At 39.2% G+C, this 15,966-nt stretch overlaps 1 protein-coding gene across 6 annotated transcripts in view; it reads right to left on the bottom strand.

Moving 5' to 3' along the window:
* nfia (nuclear factor I/A) overlaps positions 1–9,408 on the bottom strand; it is a 212,588-nt gene extending 203,180 nt beyond the window's left edge. For 2 of the 6 annotated variants that reach the window (XR_015776693.1, XM_088078171.1), the window contains exon 1: positions 9,170–9,405. Coding sequence is in view for 5 of the 6 variants with exons in the window: in XM_088078171.1 (XP_087934297.1) it covers positions 9,170–9,265 (96 nt within the window). In the remaining variant the exon portion in view is untranslated. Of the gene's footprint in view, positions 1–9,169 lie in introns of all 6 variants that reach the window. The other 4 variants (XM_088078172.1, XM_088078173.1, XM_088078175.1 and 1 more) reach the window with 4 other exon arrangements.
* Positions 9,409–15,966: the final 6,558 nt, after the last annotated feature.

The raw sequence follows: 15,966 nt of genomic DNA, 5'->3' as shown, positions 1-15,966 counted from the left end.
AAGAAAGGAAATACAAAAGCATAGAGGGAAAGATAAGAGGGGAAAATATTCAAGTTAAGGAAAGATGGAGAGAAGGAAACAAAGATTGACTGAAAGGATGGAAAAGAAAGTTACAAGACAGAAAAGATGAAGAGCAGAATATAAAGAAATAAAAGAAAAGGAAGGATGAAAGTAAAGAAAGGAAAAGAAAGGAATGATGGATGGAAGAAATTAATCGAGAAAAGATGAGAAAACAAGAAAATGGGAAGATGCAGAGAAACAAATCAGGGAAAGAAACACAAAAAACAAAGGACAGAGAAGAAAAGATAAACGGACAGGAGAGACGTAAAAAGATTGAATGAAGGGAAAAAGAAACAGAAAGACAAAGAGAAAAGAAAGCAAGTACAAAAGCGAAGAAAAAGGAAAGATACAACGAAGGAAAAAAATAATCAAGGAAAGATGGAAAGAATGAAAAAAGATTGAAAGGAGGAAAAAAGGAACGTTAGAACAGAAAAGTTAAGACAAAACGAAAAATATGAAGGAGAGAACCTAAAAAGACAGAAAAGAAATGATGCATAAAAATGCAAATAAAAGAAATCAAATGACAAAAAGAAAGGAAAGGGAGGGAGGAAATGAGGGAAGGAGGGATGAAGGAAAAGACGAGGAAAGGTAAAAGGTGAGCGGAGGAGTGAGTCATGTCCGTTGGACAGTGACAGCCTGAGACACACCGGGAGCTCCAGGACTCAATGTGTCCTCACACTTTCCACACCACAGGAGGACGAGAGACTGCCAGGACGAGTGGACGGACAGAGAGAGAGAGAGAGAGAGAGAGAGAGAGAGAGAGAGAGAGAGAGAGAGAGAGAGAGAGAGAGAGAGAGAGAGAGAGAGAGACACAGTGGACTCAGGAAGTTCAAGCAGACAATTCTAATCCCCCAATTTCCTCCTCTCTAATCATCTCTACCGCTCATGGCCGTCTCCAAATTGGAAACATCTTCTGCACAATATGACACTCCCTCTGCAACACACACACACGCACGCACGCACGCACGCACACACGCACGCACGCACGCACACACACACACACGCACACACACACGCACACACAAGCACACGCACACAAGCACACGCACACACACAGAGACGTGGACTCTGCGGTGCTGAAAAGGTAAAATTAGTGTGAAAATGTGACTCATTTCCATCAGCTGATCAAACTACAACTAACAGCAAGGTCACGTCTTTTTTCTTTTAAATTAAAGGAAAAGTTCCACTTTTTCTTGTCCTCTCAGACATCAGAGACTGTCCAAACGTCAGTCGGATGTGTGAGAGGACTCCTCTGCGTGTCTGAGTGTGTCGTTGATGAGTTCAGGTTGTAGAAAGTCGTCTTGACAAACAGATTTATTTAGTTTTATGCACGGAGAACAAAAACCAGTGTGATGGTTCAACCAGACTGACAAGATACAAAGATCCGAAGAAATCAGCAGTCGTTGGTTAAAGAAACTGTGCAGATTTAAACAGGCTCCAATAACGTCTCAAACAAGCTGGATTCACTTCAGCAAAGCTCTTCTTCAAACTCCACAACAGACACAGGAGGTTAGTCTACGGCAGTGATACTCAACTCACGGCCCCCCTATAGGGCCCCTGGTGGCCCCCCAACCATTTTCTAATTCACAGTAAAAATAAAATAATTCACACTGGGAATTGTTTTTGTACTTTTAGTATCCATGAGGTACGTAAAACAACATCAAAATAGAGCCTGTTGACCTAAAATCCTAAAAACATCCTAAAATCTTAAAAGATCCTAAAGTCCAAGAAATGTCCTAAAATACTACAAATTACCTAAAATCATAGAAGCTTACTAAAATTGTAGCAATGTCCTTATATCTAAGAAACATCCTAAAACAAAAAACAAACAAGGCATTAAAACATGTTTCTGAAACAAATGTAGGCTCACCATGATGCCAGCTCTCATGCTGCATCATGTTAGTTGTACTATTTGTGTAGTTAAACACCCTTTGACAATATTTGCAGACAGTTTTTTTCTCATCTTTACTTCTGACTTCAGGAAGCTCAAATGCCGCCACACTTTGATTTGAAATTTTGACTCTTTAGCTTAAATCCGCTAACATCTGACTTTTTAATGCACTGGGAATATGTACAATCAGCATTCACAACCAGGTCAAATGACTCTGCAGTAGTCACGAATATTCATCACCTCTGGCTGCGATCGGCATTGATGGAAACAAAACAACCAGATCGACACACTAATTTTAGCCCCTTTACCTGCGAGATGCAGTGACACACTGACACAAGTTACCGTCCGTCTGTATCTAAGCAGCTCAAACTCTGATCCAAACACATCTGCACCGAGTCTGAAAAACACACTGAACCAGTGAGAGAGATATTCATAGAGAAGTAACCACTGTAAAGCTTTCACTGACCTCTGTACATGCTGTTTTCTACCATTTACCCATGATGTAAAACAACATACTCGTCTGCTGCAGAGCTGTGTACACAGTTCTGCTCCACTGACAATGGACAATGTAAAAGGTCGCCTATTTTCAGTGGGTTTATCCGTGTAACAGTAAACCCTGTAAATGCACTTGTTGCTGCTGCTCTGCTGGACATGCAGTGTGTGTTACTGGAGGTTACTTTGGGACTTGTACTCTGCAGGTGCTCTAGACTGTAGTATATAATGCATGACTCTTAGTCTAAGGTGATCAAATAATATTGCTCTTTCCTGCCCTCTTTTACGCCAAATTTAGATTCAGATTCAAATTCAGACTGCGTGTTAAAACTTCTGCTTCCTGTTTTGCTCCATGTAAAATAAAAATCAGACTTTAAGGTGAGTGCTCCCAGGGTCTCCTCTGCTCTGCTGCGAGTTTCTGTCAGTCGTCCTCCAGCTAGCTCATTAATGTCGTGTTTCTGTCAGACTCGGGGGAGCAGTCCGACCCTCCTCGGAGAGTCTGGCTAATGAACTGGACCTCACACAGACCACAAACACAGAGCCCAGCCGCCGTCAGTCCGCCACGATCCGCTGGTTTCACAGAGGCCAGATTCACCTCTGCTCGCCTCCTCACAATCAGACTGACCAGAGGAGATAAACTCAGATACAACAGGCCGACGAGGAACAGCTCTGATCATCTGCAAGTCCCACACAAGTAACCAGAGTCCAACGTTTTTATCTTGAGATTTCATATTGTGATCAGCTGCCAAGAACCCAAAAACATGCATCCAAACCTATGACCTGTTAGATTTCTGTTCATTAACCCTGTGAAACGCATGCAAATTGGTTTGACAACCACGAAATTAACAAAAAATTTGCTTAAAAAAATGAAAAGAAAATTACCTAAAAACAAGCAAAAAAAATAAAATAAATAACATTATAAAAGTCCTGCAAATACAAATAATTAACTAACTTACTTACTTACTAAATAAATATTATTTGTTAATTTATTTATTTATGTGACATTTAAAATACCACCTCGTGAGCGTAAAAACTATTCTGGAATAAATGCGGAGTTATTTCCATTAGGCGTTTTTTACATTCACAATTTCAATTAGCACAGTTTGAAGGTGAATGGAAACCCGCCTAATAACTGGGCCGGGGCTGGACTCGCTGTTACGCAGCGGACTCACAGTGACTGAATCATCTGTCCTCCACACTAAACAATATATGATGTCGAGTTAGATCAGCGTAAACTAGCTGGTTAATGTGAGAGAAAGATGGCGGTTTAGAGAAAAGCGAGAAACTGAAAAGAAGCAGTGACCTCTGACACTTTACTGACCCTCTGATTCACCTCCCCGACAGATTAAATATCACAACAATCCGAATCTGCAACACCACAACAAGAGGTTACCTGTCAGGTAAATATAAACACAAACAACCAATGCAGTCAGCACACCGGGACTGCACCAAACACATTTGTACCCAAAAATTTTGAATAAAAAAACACTTTTTTCCTCTTCTCGGATACAACGTTACAGCCACACATGTGGTCTCATCCATGAAATGTTAGTAAATCTGAAACCAACACTGAATTTTTCACTAACACTGCCGTCACTCTGATTTGATGCTGGGCAGGTGTGTTTGTACATGAATGCCAATCAAACGGAAACTGACGGTCCGCTGATCAGCAAACATCCTCACCCATGAAGAGCCAGTCAGCGCCATATAGGGAGGTGATAATTACTGCGGATAGGTGCATCCTGTCCACCTGCAAACTTGCCACAAACAGAAAAAGAAAAACTTCAAGTAAATTTGAGTGAAGTGGAGTTGGAGAGAAAAAACTTAATGTTTTCTCTTAATGGTGGTGTGACAGTGACAGGTGAATCAAACACCTGGAAGGAGGTAACAGATGCCGTTACAGCCATGTCCTATATGTTGTTGGTTAGAGTTAAATAAAAACGGCTCGATATGAAACTTGATGCATAAAATGCTCAAGTGCACACACACACACACATGCACGCACACACACACACACACACACACGCACGCACGCGCACGCACGCACGCTCACGCGCACACACGCACGCTCGCGCGCGCACACACACACACACACACGCAAAAAAAAAAAACAGCTGTAGGAGGAGGCTTCTCCATCACAGCTGTCTGCTGCAGACCAGCATCCATTGGAGCAGCCAGCAAAAGTTGGATTTAAATCACCCAGTCACATTTTTGATAAACCTCAGCTGAAGCTTAAATCTGCTAACTGCCAACTGATTCAGCTGAATGTGTGTTGTGTTAATCTTTTGTCATGTTTAACTTTCCTGTTTCAGAGGCATGTGCATATTGTGAACATGCCAGAACAAAATCAGAATAAATATTGTAATTTCCTAAAATATCAAGCAATATTTGTGCATATTTCTTATTTACACTAGCACTACGAGCAGTCAGAGGCAGGTGCGGATTTTGTTGGTGCCTACGAAAAAAAATCTGAGCCACTAACATATCAATGAATACAAGTAAACATCCTGCTGCAAACAGTTTACACACAAATGATTTCTGCTCACGTTACATAAATTACACCTCTGGTATTTAACACGAATATTAATATTTATGTGTTAAGCACAAATGAAGAAGACTGCGTGATGATTCGAGTGAAGGAACTACACGTGAAGAGGATGCTGGTTTTTTAACGAACCCGCTCCACCTTGTACCTTTTTGTTACTGAGCTATTTACCCACATTTTCATTCTTGGGGCTTTGTATTTAATGTTTAATATAATATTTTTTCGGTCTGTCTTTACTGTCATCAGTATTAAAAGGACACCTGGTTAATGTGGTGTCACATGGGACAAATATTATAACGTCACAGAGTCGTTAAGGGACATAAAATAAAAGGTGAGATTTCTGGCAATTTAAGAATGCATATATATCTAAACACTTAATAAGACAATCAAGTGCAATATAAGCAAAACAAGATTTTTGTAGAGATTAACTGTTCAACAATTTTTTTTTTGTTTCTGTCTCATTACTGATTATTTTAATGTGCAAAGAAAACTTCACACGCTGTGGGGGGGGGGGGTCTGCTTACTGACAAATGGATTATGGGGCCATCACTTGTAGTGCCGCAGAAATCCCATTAACCCCTGTGGTGAACCAACACACACACACACACACACACACACACACACACACACACACACACACACACACACACACACACAGATAGAGAGAGAAAGTCAGCGCAGTTACCAGCTTCAAGGTTCGTTACTCTATCTCTGAAATAAGTTTATTTTTCTTCTTTATTTTCACAAATTTTTCTTTTAATTTTTAGTTTTAAATTGAATTTGAATATTTGTCACAGGAGGTCCACATGGACTACATGCCAATCTTAATGTAATTACAAGCTGTTTATTTATTTATTATTTAAAAATATATAAAATTTCCAGAAAAATGTCCACACAGGCTCAAACAGGCTGAGGTTGTATTATTTTATTTTTTTTAATTATTCTCTTCTAGCTGTTTCTAAGTGGGTCTGCTGGGCTCTCTGACTTCACACTGAACACATTAAATGTTAATATTAATAAGATCTGATTACACTGGAGTGTGTTTACTGTAGCGGAGCTGCAGACGAGTCGTCGGCGTGCGAAACTGGTTTCACAGCCATTTCACTGTAAGCCTGAAATTCAGGCGCAACATATACAAACTGGCAGAGATTCAAGTGTGATTATTAATGTGTTTGATTTTAATATGATTGTGCTAGTTGTGTAGTGATGCAGAGAGGCGGGAAAACATGGAGGGATTAAATGTAAATGTGATGATGCATTGATGTAAACAGAACGGACGGATAATGAAACGATAAAACCCAAAAACAGACTTAAGAAATGCAGAGAGAAGGCAGAAATTTACAACGGATTTCCTGATTAAATTTAAATTGAAATGTGATCACCCAGGTGCTATAAAACATACCTTAATACTTAATTTTTAATTTTTTATAGAAGCTAATTTTAAATTTTTGTTTAAGTCACTTGCAGCTTTTTAAAATAACAGCGCAGAGAATTAAAGAATAATGTGAAAAATGTGAAAATTTGACTAATGAGAGAATTATATACTATTAATATATTTAATTATTTAAATGAATGCAACATAATGTGTTTTTTTTAAGCCAGAATGACAAACCTGCTCCCATTTGGCACCATTAATTACGACACACATATTAATAAATCAACAGAGGAAACAAATTAAATCATCAAACATCAGGTTTTCACCGCAGTTTGTGGAATTAGAAAATATTTAAACATAAATGAGATTAAAAAAGTAAAATCCATTGAAACACTAAATTAAAAAATGGATCCGTTTCCCTGAAACGACCCGACAGAAATCATCACAGCTGCTTTTCAGATTTTAAGCAGATAATCCTCTTTGTGCTTTTAACCTTTTCTGCTGCTGCAGACTGGGACGTCCGAGCGCGCACGGATTTCTGTCCGACTAATTAGCCGCTACGGTCATTCAACAGAGGAGCGCCAGTGACATCTTAATAAAATAATACAACATGTTTTTATGGTACTGATAAATTATTTCATTTTTTGAATGAGAGAGGAGATTTTTTTTTATTTAGATTGGGAGAATTTTCTTGCACAGATCTCTGGAGAGAAATGTAGCCCGCAAAAAACTAATTAATTTAATTAATTTGACAGGAAAATGAAACTCTTTGTTTTACTTTTATATTTTAATGTCATATTTGCTTAAATCTGACAGTATTTTCTATATTATAGCTTTTTTGTGCAGCAGTTTATATCTATTTCATTAATAAAGTCCATCATTTTGTGTGAGGCTTTAAAACACTAGAAAATTGAGAAGTACAAATAACCAGAAAAAAAAAAATCAGGCTGTTTAACTTACAAGCTAAGATCACTTTTAAAATTCATATTTTTATAAAAATGCAAGACAAGTTTTTGTACACAAAGAATATAAATGTATGAATTGTAGTGCATTTAAGAAAAATGTTCAAAACACTGTGTGGCCAAAAGTAAAAACAGACTTTTAAATTTAAATTCTGCAGACAGAAAATCGTCACTGCTGCAGCTTAATGTGATTAAACATCCTATTTGAGACACATTATGGGACAGACACAACAAAGCGACGTTTACAACAACAGCTCAGCCACAGAAGACGTACTGTGGCTCCTTAAATCCTAATTATTTTGGGCTCAAAAAGGCACATCATTGCTGTGAAATTTTACTCAACCAAAGAGACTTTTCACCCACAAACAGCACAAAAAAAAGAAAGTTTTCTGCTTCTGACAGAGTGCAAATCCTCAGATTTTAAACACTAAATCAATTTTACAAAAATCAGTTTAAAAGGAATAAAACCACCAAACAAACAAATCAGTTTCAACACAAAATTCTCCGACAGCCGAGCCGGACGGCACATTCAGACCCCCCGCCCGCCCGCACACACACACACACACACTCGCGAACAAAACTCTCCCACCCACCAACTGAGCTTCCACACACACACACACACACACACACACACACACACACACACACACACACACACACACACACACACACACACACACACACTCCTCGGACCCTGAGCAGACAACCACAGCGGCCAGCAGAGTACAAAAACACCCCCATCAACATCCACGGGCTGCCCGCCGCCGTCCTGCTGCTGCGCGGAGAAAGTGTGTGTGTGTGTGTGTGTGTGTGTGTGTGTGTGTGTGTGTGTGGAGGGGGGGTGTTGGTGGTTTTGGTTTGACCGAGAGGAATTCACAAAGTTCACGGTCCTGTTACGGAGAGGATAAAGCCGCCTTTGTCTCTTTGGCAACACAACTCTTTTTCGGGAGGCTGGAGGAGGAGAGGAACCTGCACCGAAAGCGTCCGCAGCATCAGTGACGCTGGTAATAAAGTGTTAAATGTGACGGTGACAGTAATAATGAGCTGTCCTCTAACGAACCCGCAGCACTGGGAGCTCTTTCATCTCTCTGGCTCATTTGGACGAGCCGGCCACAATAGACTATTGTGAGGCATCAAAAACTCCCCCCGACCCCCTCCCCGCCTCTCAGCGGAGTCACCAAACTGCCCCTCAAACCCCCGTCTGCCTGCCAGCTTCTCCCTGCTCGGACTTCACCTCGCCCCCCTCCCGCTGCTCTCCACTTCAGCCACCGCCACGGCGACGGGGGTGTCAAAGGTCGGCTGGCCTCGCTGACCACGACAAGCTGCTAAATGTGGCCCCGGCGCTGCGGCCGGAGCCCCGGCGTGTCCTGGGACACCACCGCTGAGACGGGTGTGAGAGCGTTTGTTCCCTGGTGCGATGTAATTGCCACAGCGGCGGAGCGTCAGAGCGGCGTGATGTTCAGTTTTCGGGTGTTTTTTTCCCGCAGAAGTTTTTCTGTTAATTAGATGGACGGAGAGCAAAGAACAAAACTCCAGTCGCGGCTGCAGACCTGAGCTGGCACCCGTCCGCTAACGGGACGAGACAAGAGAGCACAGCGAGGGGGGGCGGCGACGGAGACGGGACGCTGACAGATAAGAGACAACAAACAGTCCGAGCCGGTCACAAAATCCAGGAGCTCTTTTTTTGGAAATAAAACACAAAGCTGCTGTGCAGGGCTGCCTTTTCTGAAAGCGAAGGAAGACAAGAAAGAGGAGGAGGGGAAGGTTCCTCTTTTTGGTTTTTAAGGAAAAGGGAGGAAGGAGAGGAAAGCACGAAAAAAAAAGAAAACATTGTGCCAACTTACCATCCACCAGGTCCTGGCTGAGATGTCGTAGCAGAGCTGCCATTTGATGGAGCCTTCCGAGGTTTTCCCTGCCATTACGCTGTCAGCAAGCTTCATCTGATGCGAGCGCGCTCACCGGAGATAAGACACCTAATTGAGAAAACATTTGCACTGGCATGTTGGGCAACATGTAGCCCGCTCCATACCATATGGAATCATGGGTCAAAAAAAAAAAAAAAAAAAAAAGCTCCTTGACAATGAACCAATCTCATGCAGACCCCGTGGCAAGGTGAGCGGCAGTCATCTGCTCAGAGAGGGAAAACACACACCCCCTCACACACTGAAATGCACCACACACACACACACACACACACACACAGCCGAGCAGAATGATGAGCCTTTTTTCCGCATCGCCGTACGCCTCGGGTCGCTTCTCCCTGCTTTTTTTTGCTTTTTTTTTTTCCTCGGGTATAATTAGGGCTTCATCATCATCATCACCAAGAGCAGGAGAGGAAGAGGAGGCAGCCCAGGCGAAACTCAACTGACTCCAAACTACTTTTTTATGGTCACTTTAACGGACGCAGGTAGAGAGAGAGAGAGAGAGGGAGAGAGAGAGAGGGAGAGAGAGAAAGAGAGAAAGAGGGAGAGAGCGCGCTCCGGACACATGGAACTGCTTACACACTATCATGCTATGTTTTGTTTTGGGTTTCCATCCTTTCCTCCCCCCTTTTTTTTCTCCCTCCATCCCTCCTTCAGCAGAAAACTCGTGTGTTTTGGCATAAATACCTCCAGACCGAAGGATCCAGTGAAAGCCCGGAGAGAGTGAGAGCGGACCATCACGCTCGATGAAGGGTGGACGCTGCCCGCCGTCCGTCCGCCTGAAAAAACACCACACATCAGTAAGTCTGCTTTTAAACTTCACTTACAGTTTACTTTTCTGCCTCTAGAAGAAGTAAAAGTAGCCATAGGACGGTGAGAAAACACTTCTGAACAAGAAAAACTGCATACAATAAATAAAAGTACTTATAATTCAGGAAAAATGGCTTAACATTACAAATAAAAGCACTTTTATTGACTTATAACCTGTATTTTAATCTTGTAGCTGGTGAAAACTGCTTTATGTATATTCCGGTTGGTAGTTTCAAAGTAAATCTAGTGGAGAAAAAGTCATCTTTTGAGTGTCGCTGCATTTAAATCACACTTGTTTTTGTTGGCTTTTATGTCGTTCTGACACAATAATGGTGAAAAATGTAGATATGAAAGATGATTGTCAAACTAAACTATCACTGTTTGTGGTGAACTTTTTAAAGACTGAGATCAAAACCTTTATGCTGACTGTATATTGTGACTCTGATTCTGCTCTATCGACTTTGTTTCTTCTTTAAAGAAAAAATAATAGAAAAAGTCTAATATTTGGAAGCATTTAATAATAAGAGTTTATTAATGTTGTAATGCAAAGTTATTATTTAGGGAGAGTACCTACACAAACCATAAATCCATGTTTGAATAAATTTTATTTCAGGCTGTCAAATGATTTATTTTTAGTTTTTTATCAAAATTAATAGCTAAATTTTAACAGTTAATCACGATTAATTAAATTATTTGATCACGTTTTCAATTCCATTATTCTGCATTTCAAAACAGTTTTGAAGTCCACGTTGATGAGGCGAAGCACTTCTCACCAGATTGTCTTAATTAGGAATCTTGAGGTCAGAGGTCGAGGGAGCCCCGTGAATTGGCCGTACTGTTTTTCCATCTCCAAAATTTAGCTCTAGAGCTTCATTTATCCCATTTTCCTGAGAAGCTAGTACGACATAATTTGTGTCACTGGATTCCTCAGGTCGTCTACTTTCATTTGATACCAGTTTTAAAACTCAGCCTCTTAAAGACAGAATGACAGCCTGCAATTAACACTTTTTTTAAATACGGGTAATGTACGGACCTTTACTGCATCGTGATCAACACGTTAACACCGACAGCGTTCGTTCAAATGAGACAAATAGTTAAAGAGCTTATTTTCCATTTTCTTACAATCAGATGCCTTTTTTAATGATTATTATATTACGTATGGTGCTTGTACAACATATTAAATATCCCTAGTCTTGGGTCAATAAACCTAAATTTGACCAAATATCTAAAAATACTGGTTCAAATGTTATGTTACTAAACAGTAAGTGGCCAAATGTGCACTAAATGAGTCTTCCTGAAACATTAAAAATTAAAGATGTAGCTAAAAGGCAACACAGAGGTGGTTGGTATTAATGGATTTTCAGTGATCTATAAAGCATTAGTAAATTATTTATCGATTTCTTGGTACTCAAATATTTCCTCTTGATATGTAGTGAAGTATAAAGCAGTATAATAAGTCCATGAAACTGTACTTCAAGTCAAAATTTAGTAAATGTAGTAAGTTAGAATCCACTGATGCTATCAGAGTCAAAACAAAATGTTCTGGTCCATTAATTATTAAGAATACTACATTCTAGCACTTTTTAGCGCATGCAATCATTTGTTTAATTTTTCTGTTTACCCATTTATAAAATCTCATGTCACATCAGTGTGCACATTGGGGGAAATGTTTATAAAATAATAATAACAGTGTCTTTATTTTTGTGATGTGTATTCATATAATATTATAATAATATTTATGTTAAATTGTCACACACTGCAGGAAAAATGTTTGAATTTTTCATCCAGATCAACATTATTAAGATGACAATTTGTTGGGTAAACAGCAGGGCTGAAGAGTGTAATACGTTTTTAATGAGAATGGTTTTATTTGCATACTACTACTGTCCGGTGGAAAAAAAAACACATTCATCCTCCATAAAACAGTGTTTCTTATGAGGTATATATGATCAAACACCATAAAAGATTTTATGTGCATTCTGTCCGTCTGTGCATCTCCTCCTTTCTAATGTTTGTGGAAATGCAGTTAAAGTTTAGATTATTTAAAAACGGGTTCATCTCACAGCCCACACACAGAATCCAGCCTGTAAATGCAGCTCTGTTTTGGATGTTTCATTTAGTCTTGAGAGGCTTTCTCATAAAACAGTTTGTGGTTAACCTCTTAAACTCTGCTGAATCAATCACTGACTCCTGAACGTTGCTCAAATCCATTTAACAGAATTTTAAATTCTATTGGAGACTTTCCAAAGCTGGAAAATTGGGAATTTCCACCAAAATGTTGGTAAAATGCTATAAACCTTAAAATGTATTGTGAAAACTGGTGGTTTTGTGGGTTAAAACTATCAAAACATTTATTTCACTGTTTTTCCAGAATAAACCAACTTGTTAACATTTTGCAGAACCGCAGTCATAACAACAGCTACTCATATACTCGTCCAATACCATCATTTATACCCAAAATGCTTTGTTAACATAATATTTTGGGACTAAATAACTTGTTAGGATGGATAGTTTGGCTGTTAACAAACAACTGTTGTTATTTTGGTTTTACAAAATTGTAAACGAGTTTTTACAAGAAAATAATAAAATTATTAGTGTTTAGCTAAAGTTTTAACAACAACTGATTTTCACAACAAATCTAACATTTCGCTAACATGTTGGTGGAAATTCACATTTTCCTATTGAAGTAGTTTTTGAAAGTCTGAGATCTCCCATAGAATAAAAATTTGTTTCGGTGGATTTGAGCGACATATAGCCGAAACAATGGAGCCAGCAATGGTCGAGCAGACTTTAAGAGGTTAAAGTTTCTCAAGTTAAACAGAAGTGTGAGATCCTTTTCAGACCACAACTGGTGTCATGATGTTTTCCATTTTGGTTTTTTTCAGGACAGATAAAAGCAGCGGGGCTCGTCCGAAGTGTCCCATCGTGTCGCACATCAAACATGTGCTCCAGCCTGTGAGATCATTTCACTGTCTGTTTGTGCTGCAGTTTGGGGGGGTGAGGGCGGGTGAGGGGGTAATAAAGGGCTCTGAGGGAGGTGCGGGGGGTCTGTGAAGCTCGGGTTCCTAATCAGAGGGGGAATACCTGAACCAGAGCAAAGCCGCCATCAAACAGTTCGCCCATTGTGGCGGCCAAACGGAGGAATGCGATTCAGCCGGAGATACGGAGGGACATTCGGGTTGTCGGGGGGTAAGGTACACCGGGCCAGGAGGTGAGGAAGAGGAAGAGGAGGAGGAGGGGAGGGGCTGTCTACACGTGATCACCTGAAGAATCGCACCGCTTCATCCACTGTTTTCTCGCAGTGATGCCAGCTGCATAAAATTGCTGCACAGTTCAACTTAGCCGAACTCTCAAGCAACAGGTACAAAAAGTTACAGGAAGTAACTTTTTTTCTCTTTTTCTGGCTGTATTTTGTGTTTAAAGGAAACATGCTTCAGAGGCAATTTGGGCCTTTTTTTTCTTCATTTTGGGCTATTTTTTTAAAGGAAACATTTTGGTGATTTTGTTATTCTTTAAATGTTATCAATGTTTTTTTAAGAAAAAAAAGATGACTTTTTCCCCATAAAAATTCTTGGCTATTCTCTTTTGTTCTTTAAAGATTTTTGTTTGATTTTTCAATAAAACACACCTTCCAAATCTGGTGGTTTACAAGGCAAGTTTTCTTTGAAAAAAAAAAAAACAAAAAACATTTATCATGGCCAGAAAATGTAAAAACAGAAATTATTGTCAGATTTCTGATGGTCCTAACACATCATGGGTTATTATAGAGGTTTGTGAAACAAAATTCCATTACTTTTCCAAAACTTTCATCTACATTTAGTTTTCAAAACTTTCAAAACTTTGTTGACCGTACAAACCCTGGCGTTTTTTTTACAGAGTGCACTGACCAAGAAGCTTAACCATAAAGTGTCTCACCTTCCATAAAATATAGCATTAATCTGATTTAAAATTAAATGTGTTTTTGTTTATTTACTCCCATCAGTACTACTATAAATTATACGGTGACTACTCAGCAAAGCTAACTGAGCTAAGTCCTTTGCACTGAGTTTGCACCGATCCAGTGCACCTGTACACCGCTTGAGAATATATGTTTTTAGGCCATATTTCCACTGCACAAAAACCTGCAAACACTGGCTACCATCTGGCTTTTTAATGTAATGGTAATGTGTACGATCAGCAGTCACATCCGCATGAACTTGCTTATTTTAGCCCCTAAACCAGCGAGATGTAATGACGCACCACCAGTAATTACCATTTGTCTCCTTGTACGCAGCTCGAAAAAAATCGATCCAAATTTGTCTGCACTGAGTTTAAAATAGAAACTGACGAAATCAGACATTTATATAGAGAAGAAACCACTGTTCATGCAGCTTTCTAGTGTTTACCTGTTTGCCGGCCAATACTTTATGTTTACTGTGACAGACACGCACATCAAGGCATACTCGGCTGCTGCAGAGCCGTGTACACAGCTCTTCTCTACTGGCGATGGGAAAGAAGTCTATAGACAATTTTTAGCACTTAAAAAACCTGTGCACACCTGCCAATTTTGGTGGGAAAGAGGTATTTAAACATAAATAATGTGTTTTGAACGGGAAAAGTGAAAGAAATGGGTTTTATTAAGTTGGAGGAGCAGCTGGTGTACAACCCACAACTTAAGTTGGGCTATTTTAATATTGCGTGCACTGATCAATGATAATAGTTTGGGGAAGGAATCATATAGTACATATAGTACTATAGTACAATATTATCACAATACTTAAATCATGATGCAATATTATTCCCATTTTGAACATTTTGCGATCTAATAACCAGCTAGCCAGAACTTAAATGTTTTAACTAACAACTAAATTGCTGAAACTGAAACTCAACTGTAAGGTATTCACTGCCTCGTAAAAACTGAAAACTGCTGCTTTCAGTTTTACATCGGGAACCCATATCAGTCAGACATGTAGTTTATGTGCCGAAATGAAGCTGCAGCGAATGCAAACCCCAGAACTCAAACTCATGCAAAGTCGATTGTAGATTACCTGGTTTCAGTGTGTGTAACTCCTGAACGTTTTTAATTAAAAAACATTTACATTTCACCAGGTTAATCAGACTTAATGCAACAATGGCGAATCATAAGCCCATATTCTTTAATAACATTTTATTTTATTGCTTTGTGTCAGCTTCACCCTAATGTGCAAAAAGAACAAATAAAACCTTCAAGAATGACATGCAGGTGTATATGTGTGTTTTTTATGCTGCTGTATTAACCCCTTAAAACCTGGGAAAATAGGCTTGATTTCTCTAAAAAAAAAAAAACATGTGAAGGCAAAGAGAAACTTAAGACGAAATGACCTAGAACTTTTCAAGGAATTAGTAAAAAGTAGACAAAACATTACCTGAAAATTAGGAATAAACACATGAAAGCAAAAAAACAACAAATAATAATAACAATAATAAAATAATAATAATATTTTTTATTAAAAGAAAGAAAATGACCTTAAAAAGTGCTCAACATTATTATATTTCTGTAAGATAATTTAAAATATAACTGTGATAATTACAAATTCATTGTTCTCATTTGCCTCTAGCTTTTCTAAAAATATTTTTCTAAATCTACTAATTTCTTGAAATTTGCGGGACATTTCTTGCCAAGTTGCTCTTTGCCTTTTTTCCCACTTTTGTGAAAGAAATTAATAAATTTAGTTTAAATATTTGTGAAAGGTGCCTGAATGCAACACTAGAAAAGTGATGTTGATCCAGCTTTTTAACGGTTGACAGAGGAGCTGTGTGTGCTTCCTACATGTCTGCATGTAAAATAATCAGGGATTTTGGACATTTAAGATACGTAAACGTGACACGACAACTGCTGGGAGTTGTTGTGTCACATGTTTATGTATCTTTTATTTTCCAGAGGAGACAAA

Source organism: Plectropomus leopardus, chromosome 5 (genome assembly GCF_026936395.1).
Source record: "Plectropomus leopardus strain MGB_pleo_1.0 chromosome 5, ASM2693639v1, whole genome shotgun sequence".
Lineage (NCBI taxonomy): Eukaryota > Metazoa > Chordata > Actinopteri > Perciformes > Serranidae > Plectropomus > Plectropomus leopardus.
The sequence above is the reverse complement of the archived record's forward strand: the minus strand, read 5'-3'. Positions and strand labels throughout refer to the sequence as shown.